Source organism: Microcaecilia unicolor, chromosome 7 (assembly GCF_901765095.1).
Source record: "Microcaecilia unicolor chromosome 7, aMicUni1.1, whole genome shotgun sequence".
Lineage (NCBI taxonomy): Eukaryota > Metazoa > Chordata > Amphibia > Gymnophiona > Siphonopidae > Microcaecilia > Microcaecilia unicolor.
Genome location: NC_044037.1, coordinates 165,604,630 through 165,628,297, shown reverse-complemented (window position 1 = coordinate 165,628,297; position 23,668 = coordinate 165,604,630). Strand labels below are relative to the sequence as shown.

Sequence of the window (23,668 nt, the reverse complement as noted above, 5' to 3'; positions counted from 1 at the left end):
AGTGAACACCTGGATGATGCCGAGAGTGATTGGGAGAAGGTGCTGTGGTCAGATGAGACAAAAATTGAGCTCTTTGGCATGAACTCAACTCGCCGTGTTTGGAGGAAGAGAAATGCTGCCTATGACCCAAAGAACACCGTCCCCACTGTCAAGCATGGAGGTGGAAATGTTATGTTTTGGGGGTGTTTCTCTGCTAAGGGCACAGGACTACTTCACCGCATCAATGGGAGAATGGATGGGGCCATGTACCGTACAATTCTGAGTGACAACCTCCTTCCCTCCGCCAGGGCCTTAAAAATGGGTCGTGGCTGGGTCTTCCAGCACGACAATGACCCAAAACATACAGCCAAGGCAACAAAGGAGTGGCTCAGGAAGAAGCACATTAGGGTCATGGAGTGGCCTAGCCAGTCACCAGACCTTAATCCCATTGAAAACTTATGGAGGGAGCTGAAGCTGCGAGTTGCCAAGCGACAGCCCAGAACTCTTAATGATTTAGAGATGATCTGCAAAGAGGAGTGGACCAAAATTCCTCCTGACATGTGTGCAAACCTCATCATCAACTACAGAAGACGTCTGACCGCTGTGCTTGCCAACAAGGGTTTTGCCACCAAGTATTAGGTCTTGTTTGCCAGAGGGATTAAATACTTATTTCCCTCTGCAGAATGCAAATAAATTCATATACTTTCCACAATGTGATTTTCCGGATTTAATTTGTGATGTGCTATCTCTCACTGTTACCAATAACCTACCCTTCAATTATGGGCTGCTCATGTCTTTGTCAGTGGGCAAACTTACAAAATCAGCAAGGGATCAAATACTTATTTCCACCACTGTACGCCAGTGTTGGTGAAAACTGCTCAAGCAAAGTGTATACTTATAATATATACCTAGAGTGGTAAATTCAAATAGCACACTTCCCTCTAGATTAACAAATGTTTTGCAGTGATTTTTATTTATTCCAGGTGAGCAGATGTTCTATCGATTGTGAAGTTTTATTTTCAGTTTTGAAGTTTTTTTTTAACGATCCCCTGGGAATTAAATCGGATGTTTTGACTTCAAATTAGGTTTCCAAAATGTTTTTCTTAGTGTTTAAAAGGCTCTTGAGCATCTGTACATTTTCATAATTAAATTTTGGTGGTGATTTTGGGAAGTTGTAAGGTTTTAAAGAAATAGTGACCTCTGACCTGCCCACGATGCATATAAACCTCCAGAGACCAAGGTTAGGTTGATTTTGCTGGAGGAACCCTTGGAAGACTTGCAGCAAGGCTGTGAATACTTTTTGAACTGGTATAATTTTATGACTGTTTGAGAGTTTATTTAGTTACTGATATAATTGTTCCAGTACATGCTTTTAGAAATCGTCTTCACTGTTAATCTAGAGCGAAGTGTGCCTCTGACTCAACCTTCTGGTGAAATGTGGCCATGTCAGGCATATATGATTGAATGAAAATTGATTTTTGACCTTCTGTATTTGTGGGTTTGCTGTTCTGTTCTACTCTAAGGGGTCCTTTTACTAAAGCTGTGGTAAAAGAGGGCTGTGCTTGCATCAGGACATGTTTTTGAAGCATGCTGGGGCCACCTTTTACCGCAGCGGGTAAAAGGCTGTTAATTATGGGGAAAAATAAATGGCTGTGCGGTAAGTGAACAACTTACCGCACAGCCGTTTCGGTGGGGAACCCTTACCATCACCCATTGAGATGGCGGTAAGAGCTCCCGTGCTTACCTGGTGGTAACCAGCAGCACATGGCACTGTCCGATTACTGCCAGTTTAATTTTGGTGCTACAAAATTAAGACATATTTTTTGTAGCAGCGGAAATAGTGTGCACTAGGGGTGGGAACTACTGCCGGACTTCTGCGGTAGTTCCAGCTCGCCGCACGGTAAGCCTGTGGTGGGCTTACCTCTGCTTAGTAAAAGGGTCGCTGTGTGCTTCGCAGATCTTCTGCCTCTTTTGTGTCCCCTGTTTTATAAAGAATGCATATACTTTATGACTTTGCCTGCGCTCTTTCCAATAATCCTACATACACATCACATAAAAATGAGTTCTATTTTGTCACCATGTATAATGTAATGGGGGTATCCTGTGGAGTAATGTTATAAAAATCCTTTTATGCTCATAAAATCTGGTTTTACACATTAAAAAAGTTTATAAAATTAGCCCCGTGGAGCCTGTAGTAGGCATTTATTTTCCTTTATAGAATAATAGTGTAACCGGGTATAAACATGTATATAAAGCTGGTGTAAATGCCTGTGCTTAAAACCTGGAGATATGCACCTAACTTACAATATTCTATAAGTTAGAACATAAGTATTATATCTCTGTTATTTGAATTTCAGTGCTGTTAAATGTGTATATTTTTGATCATGTCAACCACAAGAGTGGAAGTAGCCAAACACAATTCACAAGTGGATCTAACAAATATTGTTTATTCCTTCAAAGTTGACAAACTGAGGGGCCTTTTTACTAAAGTGCACCGAAAAATGGGCTGTGCTAGTGTAGGTGCGTGTTTTGGGCGCGTGCAGATCCATTTCTCAGCGTGCCTGTAAAAAAGGCCTTTTTAAAAATTTTTGCTGAAAATGGATGTGCAGCAAAATAAAAATTGGCGCGCACCCATTTTGGCTCTGAGACCTTACCGCCAGCCATTGACTTAGCAGTAAGGTCTCACATGGTAACCATGCGGTTATCGTCTACACGCGTAGAATGACGATTACTGCCTGGTTTTTGCCGCACGCCAGAAAATAAAATTTATTTTCCAGCAAGCTTAGCGGATGCACCTAAAAAATAAAATTACCGCAAGGGCCATGCGGTAGCCAGGCAGTAACTCAAAACTGATTGTACTAGGCTGCTCATTTGATTGCTATTCTTATAAAAGAAAAATCAGGCAAAGTTAGAAGAAGAAAAGGAATCTTTATTTGTCACTAGCAACAGCACAAGAAATATTATTGGCTCTCGGCATTAGTAGTTTTACAGAACAGAGTCTAACAATAGGACGGAAAGTTTTATTCCTCACTGCCATACAAACTTACTAAGGTCATAGAACAGAGAGAAAGAAAGGAAGAAAGAAATAATCTTAGCTATAGAGAATTAGTTTGTATGGTGGGGGGGAGTACCCCCCCCTGGAAATAGGCTATGGCAAGGATATGAAACTCTCCTGCCATCAGGACTATTTCAGAGTCACTTTAGATGAGCAGTTACTTATATACCCCTCCCATCACAAAGGACAATCTCATATATCACCCAATCAGCAATCCTGCAAGTACATAGGAGACCTGTGATAGGGCCTTAGTGTCCTTGCCACACCTCTGCTTAGTAACAAACAGTTGGGATGTCATGACAATGGGGGGTTTTGTCAGTTTGTTTATAACAAGACAGTTGGTTGAGATGTCATGGCAATGGTCTTGTCAGTTTGTGGTTAGCCAGAAATTCCTGTCTTGTAACTATCAGTGGAAACTCACAAAAACACAGAAATAAGCATACCCAAAAGAAAAGGCCAGAAAATTCCAGAGCATGACGCACGTTGGTTGTGCATAGGCACCTACTCGGCTTAGTAAATGGGCCCCTGAACGCTTCCCAATTCTTACAGACTGAACCCAACAAGGGCCGTGTTTGGGCACCCAAAGACTTCGTCAGAGGTTCTTAAACAAAGAAAAAATTGCAGTTACAAAACATACATGCAAAAACATAAGAATACAAATTATGATAAAATGAAGTTAAAATGGGTGAAATTAAAATTACAATAAAAATGCAAATTACAATAAAACTTTATCAGACTGGGGGGATTATTATCTTTTTGGATAAAAACTAGAGGACATGGTCGATCAGATCAAAAAGCACCATGATGCTATGGATTCTCTCTCCCACCGGGCGTCTTCTGCTACCACCTCCTCATCTAGGAGGTTTGTTGGAGGGAGGAGGAGTGCTCTCTATTCCTATAATAGGCATGGGTACACTCCTGCTTCTCGGCAGCCTGCCCAGGCTCAGCCCCAGCGTGCTCGTTCTTGTCAACAGCGTGCGTCTAACGCCCATACTGCTCCCCAGCAAAAGCAAGGGATGAGCTTTTGACTGGCTCCAGTTAAGCATAGCCTCATTAAAAGTATCCATACCGGATGACTTACCGATTGGAGGGAGGTTGATATTTTTTCACCAAAGGTGGCCTCTTATAACCTCCGACCGGTGGGTTCTTCAAATAGTCCAGTTAGGATACACCCTCAATCTGAAATCCAAACCTCCAAATTTCCCAACGGGAGCTCATTCTTACAGCTCCCAGCACAAGCAGGTACTTGCAGAGGAACTCTCCACCCTTCTAAAGGCCAGTGTGGTCGAACCCGTTCCACCTGGGGAAGAAGGGCTGGGATTCTATTCCAGGTACTTCCTTGTGCAAAAGAAAACAGGGGGGATGCATCCCATCCTAGACCTAAGGGCCCTGAACAAATTTCTAATCCGAGAAAAGTTAAGGATGGTTTCCCTGGGCACCCTTCTTCCCATGATTCAAGAAAACAATTGGCTATGCTCTCTGGACTTAAAGGATGCTTATACACAGGAAGTATCTTCGATTTTCGGCTGGGAACTCAGCACTTTCAGTACTGTGTACTGCCCTTTGGTCTGGCGTCTGCGCCCAGAGTGTTTACAAAGTGCCTAGCGGTAGTCGCAGCATCGCTACGCAGACTGGGAGTGTATGTGTTCCCTTATCTCGACGATTGGCTGGTGAAGAGCACCTCGGAGGCAGGCGCTCTACAGTCCATGTGAATGACTATTCAGGTGTTAGAACTACTGGGGTTCGTACTCAATTACTCCAAGTCCCATCTCACCCCAGTTCAAAAGTTGGAATTCATTGGTGCTCTGTTGAACACAAAGACAGCTTGACAACCTCCTATCCCTGGTGTCCATAGTTCAAGCGTCTCAACAGATCACGACTTGGCAGATGTTGAGACTTCTGGGGCACATGGCCTCCACAGTTCATGTGACTCCTATGGCACACCTACACATGAGATCAGCTCAATAGACCCTAGCTTCCAAGTGGTATCAAGCTGTGGGGAGTCTAGAGAATGTAATCCAACTGTCCACCAACTTCCGGAATTCTCTGCAGTGGTGGACGATTTGATCCAATTTGACCTTGGGACGTCCATTCCAATTTCCTCAGTCACGAAAACTGCTGACGACGGATGCATCTCTCCTGGGGAGCTCATGTAGATGGGCTTCATACTCAAGGAGCCTGGTCCTTTCAGGAAAAAGGTCTTCAGATCAATCTCCTGGAATTGCGAGCGATTTGGAACGCTCTAAAGGCTTTTAGAGACCAGCTATCCAACCAAATCATATTGATTCAGACAGACAATCAGGTTGCCATGTATTACACTAACAAGCAGGGGGGCACCGGATCTCACCTTCTGTGTCAGGTAGCCATCCAGATGTGGCTTTGGGCATGCCATCACGGCATGTTTCTCCAAGCCACTTATCTGGCAGGCGTAAACAACTGTCTGGCGACAGGCTGAGAAGGATAATGCAATCTCACGAGTGGTCACTGGACATCAATGTCACCCGCAAGATCTTCCAAGCGTGGGGCACCCCCTCGGTGGATCTTTTTGCCACTCAGGTCAATCACAAGGTCCCTCAGTTCTGTTCCAGGCTTCAGGCCCATGACAGACTAGTGTCAGATGCCTTTCTCCTGCACTGGGGAACAGGATCCTGTATGCATATCCTCCCATACCTCTAGTAGGGAAGACTTTGCTGAAACTCAAGCAAGACTGCTGAACCATGATTCTGATTGCTCCCTTCTGGCCGCGTCAGATTTGGTTCCCTCTTCTTCTGGAGCTGTCCTCCGAGAAACAGTGGAGATTGGAGTGTTTTCCAAACCTCATCACCCAGAACGAGGGGTCACTTCTGCATCCCAACCTCAAGTCTCTGGCTCTCATGGCCTGGATGTTGAGAGCTTAGAATTCACCTCCTTGGGTCTTTCAGAGGGTGTCTCTCGAGTCTTGCTTGCTTCCAGGAAAGATTCCACGAAGAGGTGTTACTCTTTCAAATGGAGGAGGTTTGCCATCTGGTGTGACAGCAAGGCACTAGATTCTCTTTCTTGTCCTACACAAACCCTGCTTGAATATCTTCTACACTTGTCGGAGTCTGGTCTCAAGATCAACTCAGTAAGGGTTCACCTCAGTGCAATTAGTGCTTATCCTCGGCGTGTAGAGGGTAAGCCTATCTCTGGACAGCCTTTAGTTGTTCGCTTCATGAGAGGTTTGCTTTTGTCAAAGCCCCCGGTCAAACCTCCACCAGTGTCATGGGATCTCAACATCATTTTCACCCAGCTGATGAAAGCTCCTTTTGAGCCACCGAATTCCTGCCATCTGAAGTACTTGACCTGGAAGGTCGTTTTTTTGGTGGCTGTTACCTCAGCTCGTAGAGTCAGTGAGCTTCAGGCCTTGGTAGTGCATGCACCTTATATCAAGTTCCATCACAACAGAGCAGTCCTCTGTACGCACCCTAAGTTCCTACCGAAGGTGGTGTTGGAGTTCCATCTGAACTAGTCAATCGTCTTGCCAACATTCTTTCCCCGTCCTCATACCCGCCCTGGCGAAAGCAGTTTGGATACCTTAGACTTCAAGAGAGCATTGGCCTTTTACGTGGAGCGGACAAAGCCCTTCAGACAGTCTGCCCAGTTGTTTGTTTCTTTCGATCCCAACAGGAGGGGAGTTGCCATCGGAAAACGCACAATCTCCAATTGGCTAGCAGATTGCATTTCTTTCACGTATGCCCAAGCTGGGATGACTCTAGAGGGCCATGTCATGGCTCATAATGTTAGAGCCATGGCTGCGTCAGTGGCTCACTTAAAGTCAGCCTCCATTGAAGAGATTTGCAAGGCTGCAACGTGGTCATCAGTCCACACATTCACATCTCACTACTGCCTTCAGCAGGATACCCGACACAACAGTCGGTTTGGGCAGTCAGTGCTGCAGAATCCTGTTCGGGGTTTAGAATCCAACTCTACCCCCGTAGACCCATTTTTTTCTGTTCCAGGCTGCATTCCCAGTTAGTTGTTTATGGTTTCAGGTCAATCTATGTTATGTCCTCGCAACGGCCCAATTGACCAGTGTTCATTGTTTTGAGTGAGCCTGGTTGCTAGGGATACCCCATATGTGAGAACAAGCAGCCTGCTTGTCCTCGGAGAAAGCGAAGATACTTGCCTGTAGTAGGTATTCTCCGAGGACAGCAGGCTGATTGTTCTCACAAACCCGCTCATCTCCCCTTTGGAGTTGTTGTTTATTTGTTTTTAGGCTTTTTGATTAAACTAAGGAGGCACGCTCACGCGACGGGCGGGAAGTCATCCGCACATGCGTGGTGCGCGCTGCACGTGTGCCAGAAGACTCTGGCAAAACTTTGTTCTTATTTTGCTTGCAAAATGCTGATTCCTGGGCCGACATGGACGTCGACCCACATGTGAGAACAATCAGCCTGCTGTCCTCGGAGAATACCTGCTACAGGTAAGTATCTTCGCTTTACTGCCATGGCCATTTCTTTTTTCAGCTTTTTTACCCACTGTAGTAAAAAGGGCCTCAGCGAGTGGCAAAAATGGCCCCCGTCGCTAGTGCAGGGCCCTTTTTACCACAAATGAGTAAAAGGGCCCCTTTCAATACTGTGAAAGATGTCTTAATTAAAAACTTAACCTGGTGTTCAAGTGATAAAATATTGTCCAAATAAATCCCAAGTATTCTAATAACCACTTCAAGCTTATGTTTGTCTATGTCTTCTGTAATTTTATTCTTTATAACAGTTTCCACTATTTTGCCCAGCACTGAAATCAGGCTTAATTTCCCTGAACACCCCAGGAACCCTTTAAAAATTCTGCGATACATTGGCCACCCTGCAATCTTCAGGTACTATGAACAATTTTAACAATAGGGATCACTAACAGCAGATCAGCAATTTCATGTTTGAGTTCTTTCAGTACCCTAGGGTGCATGCCATCCAGTCCAGGTGATTTATTACTCTTTAATTTGTCGATTTGGCTCAGTATCAGGCTTATTTTCGAAAGTGATCGCTGGTGATCTTCCAACATAAATCAGGAGATGGCCGGTGATCTCCTGATCCCGGCCAAATCGGTATTATCAAAAGCCAATTTTCGCCGGCTTCAACTGCTATTTCGTCGCTGCACCGGCCAAGTCTTCAAGGGGGCGTGTTAGGAGGGTAGCGAAGGCGGGACGGGGGGGGGGGGGGCGCGAGATGGCCGGCTTCGCCTTATAATGTAAAAAAAGAGGCCTTCTCGAGCATTTCACCGGCCGGACTTGGTCCATTTATTTTTAGGACCAAGTGTGGAAAAAGTGCCCCAACTGACCAGATGACCACCGGAGAGAAGCGGAGATCACCTCCCCTTACTCCTCCAGTGGTCACCAACCCCCTCCCACTCACAGACAAAAAAAAAATTAAAACATTTTTTGCCAGCCTGTATGCCAGCCTCAAATGTCATACCCAGCTCCCTGACAGCAGTATGCAGGTCCCTGGAGCAGTTTTTAGTGGGTGCACTGCACTTCAGGCAGGTGGACCCAGGCCCATCCCCCCCTACCTGTTACACTTGTGGTGGTTAATGTTGAGCCCTCCAAAAAACCCCAAAACCCACTGTACCCACATGTAGGTGCCCCCTTCACCCCTTAGGGCTATGGTAATGGTGTAGACTTGTAGGCAGTGGGTTTGGGGGGGGGGATTTGGGGGGGCTCAGCACACAAGGGAAGGGTGCTATGCACCTGGAAGCTAATTTTGTTTTGTCTTTAAAGATTTTTTTAAGTGCCCCCTAGGGTGCCCGGTTGGTGTCCTGGCACGTCAGGGGGACCACTGCACTACAAATGCTGGCTCCTTCCACGGCCAAATGCCTTGCATTTCGCCGGGTTTGAGATGGCTGGGTCCGGTTTCCACTATGGCTGAAAATCGGAGCCGGCCATCTCATCTAAACCTGGCGATCCGCCGGCGATCCTGTTCCAAACCCGGCAAGCAATTTGGCCGGCGCCAAGCATATTTCGAAAATATGCTTGGCTCCGTCCGCTCGCAGAGCCGGCCCTGAAGATGGTCGGCCATTGATTTGGCCAGCGCCGTTCAATTATGCCCCTCCACGTCTTCCACATTCACCAAGATTTCTTTCAGTTTCTGCAACATCACCTTTGAAAGCCATTTCTGGTACAGGAAGATCTCTTACATCTTCTTCATAAAGACCAAAGTAAAGAATTCATTCAGTCTCTCTGTTATGGCCTTGTCTTCCCTGAGTGCCCCTTTTGGTCCTTGATGATCTATCAGTCCCACAAATTCCCTCACAGGCTTTCTGCTTTTGATGTACCTGAAAAAGTTGTTACTGTGAATTTTTGCCTCTGCAGCAAGTTACCCGGCCTATATTCAAAGCGAGTTAACCAGCTAGAAACAGCCACCAACCGGCCGGCCAACTTGCTTGGTCATGGCTATCTGGTCATTTTCAGCAGCACTTAATCAGTCATTCTCGCTGAAAATGACCGCTTAGTGCCGAACTTAAAGCCGGCTATATCAGGGGCATTCCGGGAGCAGAGTCCAGTTAGATCCCAATATTCAGACGTAACTGGCCAGGTTTAGTGAATAAACATAAATAGCTGTCCCATGGCCAGTTAAGTCTTAACTTAACCGGTCATACGGTAGCTGACTTAAAAAAAATTAATGCTAAAGCCCACACAGGGCACACGGTCTTGAAATTCCGATGTTAGTGCTGGTGGTGAACAAAAAAACGCTGTCTGCAGCCAGCTGAATATCAGCCGGTACACTCATAAGTGTGAGTCCTGCGCATTCTCCACCCAGACTGTATGCCCATCTGTCAAATATGCGCTATATAAGATAGGTACATGTTTACCAAGTAGCACTTAGGTGAAAGTTTGACATTTATACCTATATATACACACATATTTGCATATATGTCATTATTCTAATCTGTGCATGAAACTGGTGCATAAATGTTGGCACCCACTTTGTAGAATGTACCCCTTACTGCTCACATTATGCAAAGACAGTCTGTGAACTGAAAAAGTAAGCAAAATGTATTTGTTTCACACTTACGATCAGTTGTAAGTATGTGTCTTTTGAAAAGGAAGCATGCATTTTTCTAATGATATGGAAAGAATGTACATATCTGAACATTCTTAAATCCTCTATGTCATCTGACTCTGTTCACCCTTTTGCCTACTTTTCCACCTCATCTCAATTAGCTCCATATCACTCTCAATGAACAGGAATTCTCATGTGACTCTGCTGTTCTCGAGTGGAAAATGCATGTAGGTCGTTCCAATGAGTGGCTAGATAAGTAGAAAAATGTTGAGAGTGAGGAGACAGTAATCCAAAGTTTTTGTGGGTAAATGTGAGTTTGCTTGCATGAAAATTTGGATTGAATGTTCATGTTGCCTCCTCTGTGTACCGTTTTGCTGCAAAACTTTTGCAGTGCACAAATTGTTGCCTGCAGGAAAAGGGGCGGGGTTAGGTCAGGGGCGGGAAAGTATTATGCTGATGTCATTTTCAGTTCTGCAGTAGCGTCTGTTTGAAAAAGTACAAATTCTAGAAGTATGTGCCATTATAATGTATATTGGACTTCTGCATAGCCCCAACATTTTAGAGGCAAAAGGCAGTGAAACTAAGCAAAACATGTTTTTTTCTATTTTCCCCAAATCATCCAACATTGACTCCCTTCCTTCTACCACTGCAGGGCAGGATGGGATAATATTCCGCCAGCAGCAGTCAGTGTTTTAAATGGCACTGACTGATCTCGGATAGCGATCTTTTTGGACCTTCAATTAGGATAGCTCTTGGTAACTGGGTGAACTATAAAGACCCCTGACACAGGCATAGACGCCAAAATACGGCCCATGTCGTATTTCTTAATAAAGATCTTCCTGCTATCCCACTTTTGATGGCCCTTTGTGCTTTTTTCTGCTGCATGGTAATATGCGCTTTGTTTCCCTCTCCTTCTTTGCTCATTTTCAGTTCACTGCATGTACTGTCCAGATCGTACTTGTACCTACTCTCATATATGTGGTATGTGTGAGACTCTGGGGGTTTCATTATTGTCCTTCTTATCTGTAATGATATCTCGGTTTAATTCAGAAAAATCTCATGCTGCAGTATAAAATGAACTATTCCAAGTTAATAGTTCATGTAGCAAGCAACAAAAGAATTAAAAAATGAAGGCATCATCGGTCATCCTTTTCCTGATTTTCTTAGGGTAGTGTCATAAAGAACATAGACTATCACATCCACCCTGCTAGGGAAGACATACCATTCCCTTGGGCGGTATCAGTGTAGAGGCAACTGTGTTCTTCTGTTGTTCAATATTTTCCACTGTAGAACTCAGTGTTTTCAATTCATATGTATAATATATATATGCACGCATGTGCATAAAATAAGTTGAGAGATGTGTTCATAATAAAAAGCAGGTGTAAGTATGTGCATATGCTTTCCATGCGGAAATTTTTAAAGGCAAAATATACACATACTTTCCCTCAGAAAACTGGTAGAATTTTGGCATATATGTACAGAGGGTCAACTTTTAGCTGGATGTAGAGGGAATAATCTGAAAACATCCAATCTAGATGTTTCAAATTATTCATATATACAACTTTAGTACATTAGATAAAGATATATCTTGGGGTCATCTTCAACTCCTCCCTCTCCTTCTCGGCCCATATTCAACAGATTGCTAAAACCTGTCATTTCTTCCTTTATAACATCGCCAGAATTTGCCCTCATCCACACCCTCGTCACATCTTGCTACTTGCTTCTCACAGGTCTTCCACTCAGCCATTTCTCTCCTCTTCAATCTGTTCAAAACTCTGCCGCACGACTAATATTTCGCCAAAGTCGTTATGCCCATATCACCCCTCTCCTGAAATCACTTCATGGATCCCTATCCGTTTCCGTATACAATTCAAGCTCCTCTTGTTGACCTATAAGTGCATTCACTTTGCAGCCCCTCACTACCTCTCCACCCTCATCTCTCCCTACACTCCTTCCCTAAAACTCCGTTCACTGGGCAAATCTTTCCTAGTTGCACCCTTCTCCTCCATCGCTAACTCCAGACTCCGCTCCTTCTATCTCGCTGCACCTTATGCCTGGAATAGGCTTCCTGAGCCATTATGTCTAGCTCCATCCCTCGCAGCCTTCAAATCCGGGCTAAAGGCCTACCTGTTTGATGCTGCTTTCAACTCCTGACTTGTAACTTTTATCTTATCCTTATATGTCCTTCTGTCCTTCCCTTATCCTTTTTGGTCCTGTCTGTTTGTCTTGATTTAGATTGTAAGCTCTTTTGAGCAGGGACTGTCTTTATTCTTCATGTTCAATTGTAAAGTGCTGCGTACGACTGGTAGCGCTATAAAAGTGATTTATAGTAGTAGTAGTAGTAGTAGTAGTATATTAGCTTCTCTTTTAGGAACACGACCTAATAGCCATTACAATGGTAGAGGTTTCAGGAAACATAGTGGTCATAGACAATTTGTTAATATAAAATGCAACATAGCCACTAACAAAACTTTTGTACCTATACTTATAAGTCAGTGGTTCCCAAACCGGGACCTGGAGACACCCCAGCCAGTCAGGTTTTCAGGATACCTACAATGAATATGCATGAGAGATATCTGCATGCTCTGTCTCCACTGCATGCAAATCTCTCTCATGAATATTTATTGTGGATATCCTGAAAACCTGACTGGCTGGGGTGCCTCCAGGACCAGGGTATGGGAACCACTGGGTTATATCAATGCCAGATCAGTAGTTAATAAGGCTGAGATAATTAGAGAGTGACTAGAAAAAGAACAATTGGATCTGCTGTTTATAGCTGAAATGTGGTTACAGCTTAAAGATGATCGTTCCTGGCAGAACTATGCCTTCCAGGTCATAAAATCGTCCATCTTACTAGACATAAGGAAAAAGAAGGAGGAATAGCACTAATTTATAAATCCTTTTTTAAGGTTAGTTTGTTCACTGAATATTTATCCCCTTCATTAGAAATGATGACTTGCAAATTGATTGATGAAACACTAAAAGGGCAAATTTGTCGCATACCATTATATCGTCCACCAGGTAGCTGGAATAGTGTTCAATCTGAACTCTCAGATTTCAGCTCCAACATTTGCATCAATTTTTCAAATGTAATTTTATTGGGTGACATTAATCTGCATTTAGAAAATTGCATGGATTCCAAAAGTACAAAGCTTATGAGCTTCTTAAAGTTATGGAATTTCATTTTACCACAAGCTAAAAGTTCCCATACTAAAGGCCATCAACTTGATTTATTAGCTTATAGGTTTTTCGAGAACAATGACTATTTCATAGGCAATCAAAATTGGACGCAGGTAATCTGGTTAGATCACAGTAAACTTACTTTTACATTGTATTGGAAAGAGAACGATCCACATACAAAGCAAAAAAACATCTCAAAATGTTCTAACTAGAGGTAAAATAGATGCACGGATTTTCTGGTCAGTAATACAGGGAACTAAGGAAATTTCCACATCTGATAATATAGGGCCCCTTTTATGAACCTGTGGCAAAAGGGGACCTGCGCTGGCATTGGCGCATGTTTTTGACGCGGGCTGAGGACCCCTTTTGCCGCAGCGGGTAAAAGGCAGGTCTTTGGTTTTTTTCAGGAAATGGCCGCATGCCAAGTGAAGCACTTGCCATGCGGCCATTTCATGGGGGAGCACTTACTGCCGCCCGGTTAATGTGTGAGACCTTACTACTAAGTCAATAGGTGGCAGTAAGGTCTCAGTCCCAAAATAGACGCGCACTGATTTTTATTTTGCTGCATGTCCATTTTTGGCAAAAAAAAGGCCTTTTTTGCAGGTGCGCTGAAAAATGGACCTATGTGCATCCAATACTTGCGCCTACACCAGCGCAGCCCATTTTTCAGCGCACCTTAGTAAAAGGGTCCCTAAGTCTACATATGCTTAGAAATAAGATAAGTGCCTTAGAATGCGCCATTATAATGTATATTGGACTTCTGTGTAGCCCCAATATTTTAGAGGCAAAAGGCAGTAAGTTCATTGCAGAGAAACCAAGCAAAACATGTTTTTTCTATTTTCCCACTAATCATCCAGCATGGACTCTCTTCCTTCTGCCACCGTAGGGCAGTATGGGATAATATTCTGCTGGCAGCATTGTTTTTGTTTTTATTTCGGTGACTGTGGCTGGCTAAATTAGCTCCATGGATATTCAGTGCCAGGCCAAATGCGGGCACTGTCACTGAATATCTGGAGCTAATTTTGGTGGGGCTGGCCGCCGGAGCTTATGCGGATCCCAGCCACCATTCTGCTGGAGCCTGCATAGGACAGTTATGCGAGCCCTGGCTGAATATTGGCTGCAGGGCTTTTTTTGAGTGGGTACTTAGGGGTACTGAGTGCTGGCACCTTTTCCATTGTCTGCTAAAATTGACCCATGGACCCCAAGTTTTAATGAAAGAGCTCAGGCTCTACACACCAATTCTGCCTTGTCATAGATCCTGTGACTGGTTGCAGGGGGCCTGGCTATTGTGGTGTGGGTTCCTCAGTGATCACCCCACCCCTGAAGGGTGGCCTGGCGTATGAGTACCAGCACCTTTTTTCCTAGAAAAACTGCACTTATTGGCTGAGATCTGCATAACTATAAAAATAAAAATGCCTGGAGCCCAGTTAAGTGCTGCTGTATATGGGCAGTTTGGCGTCCCCAGGCAATTTAAGGGGGCAGGAGCCTCTCCTGGTTCCTTAAATCACTTTGAATATGGGCCAGCTCATGCATTACCATGCTACCTGATTTACACCTGCTTTATTTATTTATTTATTTTAAAGACCCTGTTTTTGAATATAGGATGCTATTGATATTTTTATTTTTTGTCAAGCAAAGGTGATAGATCAGGAAATTCTCCTGAGATATAAAGCCCTGGTTGCAAAAGGATCTCACCACCTTGCCAGACAAACTCAGCATGTGGTGCATAATGACTGGCTTCTTCCATTGTAAAATGATGATTCTTTTGCATTCTGTCTTTCTGCAGAAACAAAGCCCACTTCAGAGACACTGAAACCCACCTTGAAGAGTGAAGAAACCACCACCCAGTACCCTACAGATGAGGAATGTGGATACGGTTGTATGGAAAATGAAGGTACTGAGATGACACATTAATCCCTATTAGGCTCACTTCCCTGCTGTGCCAGGATTGCAATGTCTTGAGCTCATTGGTATTTATTAGTGTTACTCTGTCTTAGACAATTCACTGTTGGAAGTATCTGTTTCTATTAAACATTGCACAGATGGAATATAAAATTACTGAAATGATGAGGAGTTATGGGGATTGTCCAAAGTCTAGCAGCATAAAGAGTACACAGAAAAAGTAGTGGATGTAGGAAACAACCTCACAGTGATAGTGGTGGGGCACATGGAGGCCGATATTCAGACCTTGGGAGTCAGCCCAGCGGTCAGCGGTGAGGCCGGTGACCAGCATCGAGTATGCAGTTTATTTTTGGCCGGTGTAAACTTAACTGACCAAGCCAATATTCAGGGCTGGCCACTTAAGTTTAAACTGGCCAAAGATAGGCCTGCTATTTTGACGGCCCGATTTGGGCACCAAATTTAGCCGGTGATGTGCTGAATATTAGCAGACAGCCAGTTATATCGGGTGATATAACCAATTAGCTGCTAAGCGCTGACTGGGAATATTCTGCAGGAGATAACTGGCTATCTCCTGCTGAATATTTGCGGATAGCCAGTTAAGCGCTATTTGATCGACCAGGAGCCGCCGGTTAAATAGCTCTGAATATCGGGGTCTGGTTTCTAATTAGTTTTTAATGAGCATGGGATAAAAGTCACAAATGGAGAGGCGTGGGACCGCCACAAGGATATTAGACACCCTAGGCCAGGGATTCCCAAACATTTTTGGTTTGGGTCACCCCCCCACCCCCGGCCACATGGGTCTCCATACCCCCCCCCCCCCTCCGGCCACATGGGTCTCCGTACCCCTCCCCCGGCCACATGGCTCTCCGCACTCCCCTGCCACATGGGTCTCCCTTTCCTTGCAGCCACTTTCTCTCACACCAGCACACCTCTGCCTTCTCTAAATCCAGCATTGCTCGCTACCTTTCTTCCCACAGGTCCAGGATCACTACCGCTTCCTTCTCCTTCCCCTGCTGCAGTGCTGGCAGCTTACATTTTCGGGCCGTCCGCGATTCACACAGGCACTCCAGGGTCTTCCGCGTCTGGCCCTCTCTGATGCAAATTCCTCTTGCGAGAGCCGGACGTGGCAGAGGGAGATCCCGCAGTGCCTGTGTGAATCGCGGATGGCTGAAAATGTAAGCTGCAAGCACTGCAGCAGCGTTGGGGGAAGAAGCAGGAAGGGAAGGGAAAGTAGGTGGGGCACCCCTGAGAGTTCACTGAGGCGCACCAGGATGCTGCGGCGCACAATTTGGGAACCGCTGCCCTAGGCAAACCTTCAGCTTTGCTCCCACTGATTAACCATCAAGGGGACATTTCTATAAGGGGGCACTTCCTTTTAGGTACTCCAATGCTCTGCGGTGAGACCCTGTACTACAAGAGAACTTCGGAGCCTAGATTTTGAATGCAGCAGTTCCTTGTTGCTCACCCCTCAGAAGCTACCACCTAGGCAGCCACTCCCTGGAGAGAGTCTTAACCGTAGGAAAGTGAAGGTAAAATCAGAGATCAAGATGGTTTCACTAGGGATCAGTACTGCACATTGTCATGAGGAGGACCTAGCTTCTCCAGTGGGAAATGAAAGCTCAAGGCGCTTTAGATTAACAGGGACCCGTTCCAATTCATCAGGAAGTCCAAACAAGCATGATAAAACTGCTGAACCCCAAAGAAGGGATTCTGCAAAATCCTCAGCAAAATCTACAGATAATCATTGGAAGTTTCAGGAAAGCTGATCATTCTTGCTCTGTAGATTTCCAGTCCATCTATATATACCTGACAGAGATGTTCTAGATCAGGGCTTCCCCAACTATGGATCACGACCCCAAATGGGGTCACAAAGCTATCATTGGAAGTCATGACCCGGGTGGGCTGTACATAGAAAAATCAGCCCATGCATCGAGGGGTTGCATGCTTTCTCTGGCCATTATTATGGCTCACAGCCACAGCAGTTTGATCAGCACTGGGAAAATTGTGGACACAGTTACTTGCTTGTTGAAGGGAAGTATTTCTGAAAGTTTCATGAATCATCCCTTTTGGCTCGATAGGTCTAAAGTAATGTCTGGAAGAGTGTCAACAGACCTTTCCATATAACGTTAGTGATGGCTTGTCAGCATCTGGTTCTTATGGTTATTGTATGCCAGGGATTGAGCTTTGGGTGTATCCCTATTTCTCTTTCTTTTTCTAACTCCTTCCGTTACTTACTTTTGCTTTCTTTAGTCTTGTAATATGTGCTCATTTCATAGCTGCTGGCAGCAAAATTCAAAGTAGGGTAATTTTTCAAAACTGTTCCTGTCCTCCTCCCTATCCTAAAAAGTTACATATTTTGACTTGTTTATATTGAGTAAATATGTATATATAAAATTAGGATTAGATTTACTAATTTCTGTTAAGACAGTATTGCCATTTAATAGAGGCTCCTTTATTATCAATGGGTTATATTTACTAATAAATTGCACTAATGCAGGGGCCCAATATTCAAAAGGGCTTAATTGGACAGGACAGGCTTCTACAGGGTTAAACCCCACTGAGTTGACCGACCACTGCTAACCTGCAGCATTTAGGCACTGCCACTGAATATCACCTCTGAAAGTGGAAGGGTGGTCTGGGTACAGAGTCAGGAAGGAGCCAGGAGTTATGCAGGTATCACAACTAAGTGACCAGATAAGATAGGTCACTTAACTATGCAGGTGCTGCCACTGAATATCTTCCTGTACCCACATAACTTCCTAATAGTAGCTGGAATATTCTTCTATCCTCCCCTTCTGAGCCAGTGGCATAGCTACGGGGGCCTTGCCTCCCCAAAATTGGCTCTGGGCCCCTGGTTTGGCTGGCAGGGGTCCCCCAACCCCCACCAGTTGCAGCATTTGTCCAGCGCGTTGCCTGTCCTGCTCTTCCCCTCACGTCGCAGCTTGATAAAAGGACACCCAAGTTTTTAGCATTTTACGAAAAACCAAATAATTCAAAATAATGCGAATTTCCAGAGGTAAAAGATTCTAAACTACCGATGCCTGATAATGTAATGAAGAATTAAATATAGATTTATATATAAGCTGTCTAATAGAAGGAAACTGCAGCAACATTAAGTTATGCATCCTATAAGCAGAATTCCTATAAACAGAATTAGAACAAAGTAAATTGACCTAGTTAGCAAGATAGAAAAGTGCTAACCCATATAATATTTTAAGGACAAAAGAGCTTCTCAAGCAGCGGAGTAGCTGATTCAAATCTAGAAACTGAGAATATTAAGCTTGCTGTAGTGTCCTGTACTAGCTGTATTTTGCTTACGAATGTCCTTAAACTACCTACAAATATAGGGCTTCTTTTACTAAGCTGCGCTCGTGATTCCTGCGCAGCAAATGAGAAGAAGCCCATAGGAATTGAATGGGCTTCCTCTCATTTGCCGCGCCAGGAATCGCTAGCACGGTTTAGTAAAAAAGGCCAATAATGCCGCAGTAGTCCAGTCTACTCAAAATTAGTGCTTGAACCAGCAATCTAAATTCCATAAAACCAAAACCTTTATATATTGATTTTAGCTTGCACATAGTATAAAAAAAGTTTTGGACCATCTGTTTAACATGATCAGAAAAAGTTAGTAGACTATCCACTTCGACTCCTAAAATTCGTGAAGATTTCTCAAAGCAAAGAATCAGTTCCCATCTGAAAATCAGTATTTTATAAAAAGTAATTTACATACATTCATACATACAGGAATGACTATAAAATTCAGTGAGCACAATTCCCATGATCCATTTACCCAGCTAAATGGTCTGTTTGAAAATTGGAACCAAAGGAGTGAAGCTGGCCTCAAGAAATGAACCAGTGAATCCACTGATGAAATTCAACACATTTTATTGAAGGACCTGACACAGAATTTGTTTCAGCAAGCAGCCTGCGTCAGGGGTCATCTATCAATGGCACGCTTCATGTATCATAGAAGTTGAAATAATGTACACAATCATCCAGCAACTGGGTCATAGAATTTTGTCAGTGGACTCATTAATTTCTTCAGCCCAGCTCCATCCATTTGGTTCCTTTTTGTGACTGTGGTGCTTATTCCCTCTGTTTGGGTAAATATATACATTGATAGTTCTTTGAGTCTGAGAGGTTGTCAGGACCCATTGTTTTGCCTTGACTGTTGCTGCTCTTTGTTACCCCTAAGAAATAGCTTTCCTACAATAAGTACCTGTCTAGTGTGCCTGATGCTTAAGCTGATCCTGAACTCGTCTTGTGCATAATTATGCACTGGTGAGAGAGAAATTTTATTACTTAGATGATAGGTGGGCAGTTTTGTAACAGGCCTTTTCTGCTTGTAAAGTACTGCATTACTCATGAAATGCCTTTGAAAATTACCCTTCCCCAGTATAATTTCTTTTTTTTAATTTGATAACTTTATTAGCATTTTCCAAAGACAAATAAAACCACAATACTTCTTGTGAATACCTTAACAATTTACATCAACATTCTTTACCCTGCCCCCAAGAGATTGCATGAAATACAGCTAGAGAAAATTAATTATTATCTGATGTGCTTCAAATACAAATTTTTGACTAGTATAATTTCTTTCTGTGTGCAACCAAAATGGTTTCTTCCACCTATACAAACAGAAATGCTTCATGTGCCTGAAGATATTTGATGTGTTCCTCTCTCTCTCTCTATTTTGCTTTGTGGATTAGGTGGGTTTAGTGGGAATTTATGAGAGTTATAGAGTTTATAGCTGATCCTTGAAGCTGGTGAAAGATGAGATGAATTAAAGGTATCAGTCATGGGCTTGAGATCATTTTGCCTGCTATTATATATTTGGCAGAGCAACTGCATGTAGATAAGGATTTAAAATGTTAGAAATCCAGGCCAGTCACTAATCCTATATTTTGTTGGTTTCTTTGCAAGATTCTCAACTCCCACCGGGTTTCAACTGCAATTTTGATCACCCTGATGACTTTTGCGGTTGGTCTCAGGACACCACAGGAGATGTTGCGTGGTCTTTCCATCCAAGGAGTCCCTGGACAGAAAGTTCAGAACCCCTCCCTGGTAAGTGCCTTACAAAAGCAAAAATATAACTTTAAAGCTTAATAAGCACGGACAATGGATCCATGTGTTTTCATTGCTGAAAATGTTTGTTTTTCACCTTTTTCCTTATCCAGTAACAGCCATCTCCCTCTTCTTCTTCCCGATTACCATTTTCTCTACTGTCCATGTACTCAGGACTTTAATAGATACTATCTTATGTTTTATGGAACCTATCATGTCCCCAGGACATGATAGGTTCCTTTATTAAGGACGCAATTACTTATTCACCCACTGTGTTTTGATCTGCTGAAGGAAGTACAATATAGCTCCCAAAAGCATTTAGTTCACACCTTTTTCAAAGGCAAGTTACATTCAGGTACAGTGGGTGTTTCCCTTGTCCTTAGTGGGCTCACGGTCTAAGTTTGTACCTGAGGTAATGGAGGGTTAAGTGACTTGCCCAATGTCAGAAGGAGCCACAATGGGATTTGAAGCAGGTTCCTCTACCCTCAGCCCACTACTCTAACCATTAGGCTTCTTCTCCATGCCGACTAATCCAGAATGCATTAAGATAGTCCAATTTATGGGTATACATTCCACAGTCCAGTTACTTCTTCTTTTGTTATTTTTTCTCAGCTCCAAGTTTTCTTCTTTGTTTTCCCCAGCATACACACCAAGGCCCAAGAACTCCTGTGGACACCAAGGGGTCCTTTTACTACGCCGTGTAAGGCTGTACGCGCACCAAAATGGAGTTACTTCCCGGCTACCGCGTGGCTGTTGCGGTACTTTCAATTTTGGGGGGCGCCCAATATGCGCATCTCAAAAAAAATAATTTTTATTTTTGGACGAGCGTACTGGATGCGCATCAAGTGGCATTTGACACGCAGGTCATTACCGCCCAGTTACTGTGTGAATCTTGGCTGGCGGTAAGGAAGCAGACCCAAAATGGACGTGCAGCAATTTTGATTTTGCTGCACGTCCATTTTTGGCAAAAAGTTTTAAAATGTCTTTTTACAGGCACGCTGAAAAATGGATCAGCGTGCGCCCAAAACCCGCACCTACACTACTGCAGCGCACCTTAGTAAAAGGACCCCCAAGACTGTGATCATCTTTCTTTCTTTAACAGTCTCCACTAAAGGGAGCAGTGTTGAAAACGCAGCGGTGCCCATGAATTTGTGCAGGCTTAGCCTCATAAATCTTTCAGGCCCACTTCCTTAGAGTCACCAGTGTGTTCCTGTTGTGATGTAATTAGGTTCAGAGTCCAGTACTAGAGGTACTTGGAAAAACTCAACCAGAAGAGTGTTCGTTAACTAGCACAGAAGGATAAAAGCCTAAATAGTATGAGAGCGGGAGAGGACGTGAAAATTGGAAGTTATTTCATATTTGTGGGTAAAACGGTGCTTTATGCATAGAACTAGCCTTTTATATAATTGCTCAGATTATATGCACACAAACGTCTGTGCATATAACTTGTATGTGCATAAGTTTACTTGACTTCAGTGGAGGGAGAGGTTAGTATTTACATGCATACGTTATAAAATGTGCATGCATATGCACAAAATAGGTTGGGAAATTTGTAATAAATGGCAGGTTTAAATGTGTGCATGATCTTTCAGTGGGGTAATTCTCAAATGCAAAATATGCACATGCTTCACCTTAGAAAATCGGTGTAATTTAGGTGTAACATAGGGATCCTTTTACTAAACTGCGGTAAAAGGGGGTTAGTACTAGCGTCAGCATGTGCTTTTGACATGCGCTAAGGCCCCCTTGTACCACAGTGGGTAAAAAGCTGTCTTTTGTTCTCAAAAAGAAATAGCCGTGCAGTGAGTGAACCATTTCCTGTGGGGGGCATTTCAGGGGAGCACTTACTACCACCTTTTGAGTTGGCAATAAGGGCTCCCGCGCTAAACCAGCGTTAACCAGGCAGTGCACAGCACAGCCCGATTACCACCGGGCACGCTCCGGCACTACAAAAATGCTGCGCACTGGGGGTGGGAACTACCGCCAGGCTCCTGCTGTAGCCCGGCAGTAGTTCCGGATTGGTGCGCAGCAATCCTGTTGCCGTGTACCAACCCTTAAGTAAATAAGCCCCTTAGTATATGATGGCAGATAAAGAGTCCTTTTACTATGGTGTGCTAACAGATTTAGTGCACACACTGATGATTAGCATGCACTAATTGATGAAGAATATAATGAGCATCTTATCATTTAATGCACGCCGTGCTAAATCTATTAGCACACCTTAGTAAAAGGAGCCCTTAATGTTGTAATTGCTACTCTATTCAGAATCACTCCCTCTTTTATGGGCTAATGATCAAACAGCACTGGAACAGCGCGGGGCTATAACAAAGCTAATAGCATGCAAATTTATGTGCGCTATTAGCTCTGATCATAGGGTACTTCTGCGGGAGGATTGTGGGGGGGTTTTTGTGGGGGAGGGGCTTAGGTTTGACAGGTCTGAGAGAAAATCCCAGACCTGTCAAACCTCTTCAGTGAGTCTCCCTCATTCCTCCCTCACTAGCAAACCCTAATGTCAGCTCTGAGTTTGGCATAATGTTTGCAGCGGTATCAGCGCCCTTGTTTGGCGCGCTGCCCGCTGAACATGAGGGATGAATGCGAGAGGCCCTTATTTGCATGCATTTGCATGCTATTAGCGTTCAGAGCCAGCAAGCGCATTATTACACTCGCTCACTGGCTCTGATCATCGGGCGGGAGAAAACACAGGCGCTACTATGGCGCTATTGGGATTGTGATTCTCTGTGCAGGTTTACTCCTCTCTTTTGTTTAGGGTTTTAATTGCTGCTCCATACAGGTTTACACCCCTCTTGTTTAGGGATGTAACTGCCACTCCATGCAGGTTTATACCCCTCTATGCTTTTCTGAATCATGAAAGTCATATATGGTTTGTTTTGCACAGAAATGCTGGCACTTTGATTATAGCCTCTGTGCTTGTTTCACATCTTTTTGAAATCCATCACTATTTTTGTCCCTACCACTAGGAGGGCTTGGCAAGTATCCACTACCCTTTCCATGAAAAAAACATTTCTTGATTTTGCTTTTAAGTTTTCCTCCTTTAAGATTTATTTCATGTCCTCTGGACTCCAGTGGCACGCTTCCCCCAAGCCTATCCTCAGTATCTTCACAGGAGGCAGGAGCAATGCCCATATGCTCCAATCTTCAATGTTGCCATCTTGAAAAATGGCGATGCCTGGAGGTCGCTTCTGGTCTGTTCATCGGGGAGGGGAGGGGAGGGGAGGGAAGGGGAGGGGAGGGGGTTACTAGACCACTAGGGAGGCTGATGTCAAGTCTCCGGGAAAGGGTGGTCAGGTTGAGGGGAGAGAGGAGGTGCCAGTAGACACCCACTCCTCTCAACCAACCTTTCTACACTGCCTGGACCCTGGCATAATTTTTCCCATAGTCGCAAAGCTTTTTACATGCCGCAGGATAGCAAACGTACTGCATTTTTCATTCATTTCAACGCGGTGTGCAGTCAGGGTTTCCACAT

General features: G+C 44.1%; 1 protein-coding gene across 1 annotated transcript in view; it reads left to right on the top strand.

Moving 5' to 3' along the window:
• Positions 1-23,668, top strand: part of NRP2 (neuropilin 2) — a 343,921-nt gene that overhangs the window by 203,484 nt on the left and 116,769 nt on the right. The window contains 2 exon segments of the mRNA XM_030210069.1: positions 15,011-15,118; positions 20,047-20,187. Of these exon segments, the coding sequence (XP_030065929.1) occupies positions 15,011-15,118; positions 20,047-20,187 (249 nt within the window).